At 58.4% G+C, this 3865-nt stretch overlaps 1 protein-coding gene across 3 annotated transcripts; it reads right to left on the reverse strand.

The window, feature by feature from the left end:
- Nucleotides 1-1081: 1081 nt before the first annotated feature.
- On the reverse strand, nt 1082-3279 carry LOC100830377 (aspartic proteinase nepenthesin-1). Of its 3 annotated transcripts, none has more exons than XR_002961827.1 (2): nt 1716-3279; nt 1082-1233 (listed from the first exon to the last, which is right to left on the reverse strand). XR_002961827.1 is itself a non-coding variant. In XM_024456919.1 (1 exon), exon 1 carries the CDS (start codon nt 3010-3012, stop codon nt 1822-1824), a length of 1191 nt encoding a protein of 396 aa, XP_024312687.1. In that variant the 5' UTR covers nt 3013-3278; the 3' UTR covers nt 1257-1821. The 3 variants fall into 3 exon arrangements, 1 of the variants encoding a protein (XP_024312687.1); XR_002961828.1 differs by having other exon boundaries at nt 1089-1223; XM_024456919.1 differs by lacking the exon at nt 1082-1233 and having other exon boundaries at nt 1257-3278.
- Nucleotides 3280-3865: the final 586 nt, after the last annotated feature.

Below are 3865 nucleotides of genomic sequence, written 5' to 3' on the forward strand. Positions count from 1 at the left end.
TCGCTGCGCGTCTTAAGCCCGCGAGTGGACTCACTGGCTGGCGCGGGCGACGTTGTGGTCGCTCGCGCGGCTGGCTCCGGTGCTAGGCACCGCAGGCCCCCTCAGCCGGTTGTCCGCCGACGGCCGAGGAGGCGGAGGTGGCAGCTGTGACTGTTGCTGCCGTGGAGGGGACCCCTGGTCCCCTTGTGCTTGCGACGCGCACACGGCGTTGTGGGATCGAGTGCGCATGGCGAGGATGTCACGCAAGTCGACCCGAGGCTCGTTTGCCCTCTTGGGCGGCATAGCGAGCTAGTCGTTGAAGATGTCGTAGACGATGAAGCCCGTGTTGAAGACGATGATGCCGGCGGTCACTCGAAGCTTTCTACACGCCCCCCTACCTGGCGTGCCAGATGTCGGAGCACGCGTCTCCGGCACCGGGGATGCTGAGCACCCCCTTTTTTTGGTTCGGTGGGGGGTGAGGTGATCGCTCCGGCGATCGCCAGTGTGGCAATGGCCACGAAGTGTAGACACAAGAGTTTACCCAGATTCGGGCCACCCGGAGGTGTAATACCCTACGTCCTGCTTGGGTTGTATTTCTTAGTATGAGTGTTACAGGTTGCCAGGGAGCTCTCGGGCTTTACTACTTGTCCCTCTAAGGGCTTGACTACTTGGGTGAATCCTGAACTTAACAGAACCGAACCCTTTGACCGGTGGCATCGGTCCTCCTTTTATAGACAAGGGGATACCACAGGTGCCTGTGCATGCAGCGTGACACGTTTCCCAGAGGCGTGTCACAGCCACATGAAGTACAACTTTTCTCATCCATGCTGGACGCCATGCAGCACCCGGTTCACTGTACACTGTAGAAAAAATGGTTCGTAGGGTAGCCGCCCTAGCCTTGCTAAGCAAGCCTAGGCCCGCTAATAAGACTCCTGTCGGTGCATTAAATGCACTGCGCCTGCCGTCTCGTCCTGTCTTCACTGTTCTTGCGGGCCCCACCTGCATGCCCGAGCGCGGGTTGCTGGGGTGCCCCTTCCCGGCTAGCGCACCTGCTAGTTGCCGGGAGGCGTTCCTTCAGCTTCCCGGGACCGGGGTTCCCCGGGGCTTCTGGTACTCGGCCCTTAGCTTCACCTTCACCAAGGGTCGTCTCCTCGAGGCAGGCCTCCCGGACAAATCGCTTCCCGGGAGGTCTTCCTGACGGGACTTCATCACTGGCGACCCACGCGTCCTGTATCAGTGTGACCCTGTGGGCCACTTATACGACAGAATCAATCGAATAACGAACAGTTAAAACCAGAAGATTATCTGTGTCTTGACATGTGATCAAGTTACTGAAACATAGACTCTTGAGTCCCTACCCGTGGTTGCACCTCGAACAGGGATTCGGGGGCTAACTGACGAGGGAATAACTCTTCGATTTCTCTACCTTCATATACCTGATGCAGCCCATCAGGGGGTCCACTCGAAGGCCCAAAAAGTATATGCAGGTCGAGTCCCTCAAAGTGCGGTTCAAGTTAAGGAACGTGATCTTATCGTACCAGAATAAACTGATTTGATTGTAACCTTCCCGATTATCACGCCCGAGACCTAGCCGCCAGTATATAAGGCTAGGAGGGGGAGTCGGGAAGGGGAACCTCTACACATTCACGCCAGATTCATCTGCGCATCGTAGCTTCATAGCTCCTCTGTAATCCCGATCAATACAATACACCAAAAACAGGACGTAGGGGTTTTACCTTCCGAGGGCCCTGAACCTGGGTAAACCTTGCGGTTCCCTAGTATTTGTTAGTCGACAAGATCGATGGTGCACCCCATGCTCTCCTTCAGTCGAAAATCCTCCAATCAGGGTATTGCCGAGGGAGCCCCTCGACAGCGGGCGGCCTCGAAGCACAGCGTGCTCTCGGCGTCGGCGGCCGATTCGTTGGCCACGGGCAGCTTCACCCGCGCCACGAACGCCGCCCGGAGGCTCCGGTACATGGGGCCCGGGAGCGTCCGGATGCCGGTGCCAGAGTCGATGATCGTGCCCCCGGAGCCGGAGCCTGTCCCCTTGCCCGCGAACGCCAACGCGTTGAGAGGCAGCCTCGTCTTCCCCACGGTGATGCCTTTGAGGGTGAGGTAGTAGAGCGAGCCGTTGGAGTTCGCGAACGGCGTGGATTGGACCGGCCCCGTGGCGTGCGCTCCCAGGTTGTCCGGACCCGGCGCGCCGCCCAGGAACACCGGGCTGGTCCTGGCGTCCGCGATGGCCGTGAAGCAGTGCGAGAAGCGAGCCACCTTGAGCTGCGACGGGAGCGACATCGGGCCGCGGCTGAAGCCCGCTATGCCGGACTCGTTCGACTTGAAGATCCCCTTGTTATACTGCCCACAGCCGAACCGCACGTTCGGCACGGCCACGCCGGCGTGGGCCTTGCTGCCGTTGTTGCCCTGGGGGGATCTGAAGGTGAAGGTGTCCTCGACGATCCTGCCGGAGGTGATGGACTTGTCGGCGTAGTCGTAGAGGTAGAAGCAGGTGTTGTCGTTGAAGGTGCACCCGGAGAGAGGGTACTTCCCGCTGGTGCAGATTGGGTCGGAGCACGGGACGGCGAGGGTGGTTTGCGAGGCCAGCGCGTCGAACGTCGGGAACGGCTGGGCGAAGCAGACGTGGCACGCGCACTGCGTCCAGACGAGGTCGCTGCCCGTGTCCAGGGTCAGCGCCACGCGCTGCGGCCGCGGGGTGCCGATGCTCAAGTGGATCAGGTACTCGGAGTCGATGTCGGCGTCGCCCACCGTGCCGCGGGCCAAGGGCGCGGTCACCGCGTGGCTTCCGGCGCCGGCCGGGCGAGCGGATGATGATGATGAGGAAGAGGAGTAGAGGCGGGACGCGCGGGCTCGAGACCGGGTGGCCAAGCGGCGGAGCAGCTCGCGGCTGGTGAAGCCGCGGCCGCTGTCGACGTGCGTAAGGTCGGCGCGCACGGCGGGGGCGGCCGGCGTCGAGGCGGACGAGAGCGCGAGGAAGAGGTCGTAGGGGAGAAGCTGCAACACTGAAATGGCCTTCATGGTGTGCACACTGAGTACTGCTGTACTGTGTGATAGTTCGATATGTGCGAGTCAATTCCCGCGCAGGCGCGCAGGTATTTTCCGTTGAGAATTGAGGTTGTCGACTTGTCCGTATGTTCTGGTAGCCGCGGGTCTTGTATATATAGCGAGGAGAAATCATGATCTACTGGTGAATAGAAGTCCTATCCGAGACACTCTCAATTATTGTCCATAGAAGATTCCTTGGTGAATTAAGCACATCTCTGGGTAAAAAAGAAGTTTCAGTACATCTCAAACGCACTCTCATTTTGCTAGCATCGTGAGGAGATTGAGTGCACAAGCTTTCCCCGCGCAGGGCATGTGTACTCCAAGCCCATCAGCCTATTTATACGGTGCTGGGTCGAGGCCTCGAGGGGGGCGTACGTACTCAAGAAGCGCAAGCGTAGAACAATTATGAAATTTTACGGTTCTTCGTCGAAGCAAAACATGCACAACTGAGCAGATAGCCAAGCAAATTGGTGGCGTGATGCACTTTTGGAAAACAAAGAGCGACAAGAGGAATGATAAATCCACCAGGCAGCAGCGATGTGTTGTAGGGAGCCATTGCGGGATAAATTGCCGCTTGCGACACAACGTCCAGGACTTGCTGGTGGCTGCACTGCTGCAGGAGGCATACAAACAACTCGCGACTGGCGCTGGCAGCACAGCTTTGGACTTTGGAGAGAGCGGTGCAGGCGTGCCGAGTGGCTGTTAAGAAACTGCCAGTTGACTAGATTTTCCGATAAAAATTCTAAAAATATCGGCATTTTCCAGCAGGTTGTGAGTATCTGATACGTATCGTACTGTAGTATATTGTGATTTTACGATCCTACCG

This window comes from Brachypodium distachyon, chromosome 1 (assembly GCF_000005505.3).
Source record: "Brachypodium distachyon strain Bd21 chromosome 1, Brachypodium_distachyon_v3.0, whole genome shotgun sequence".
NCBI lineage: Eukaryota > Viridiplantae > Streptophyta > Magnoliopsida > Poales > Poaceae > Brachypodium > Brachypodium distachyon.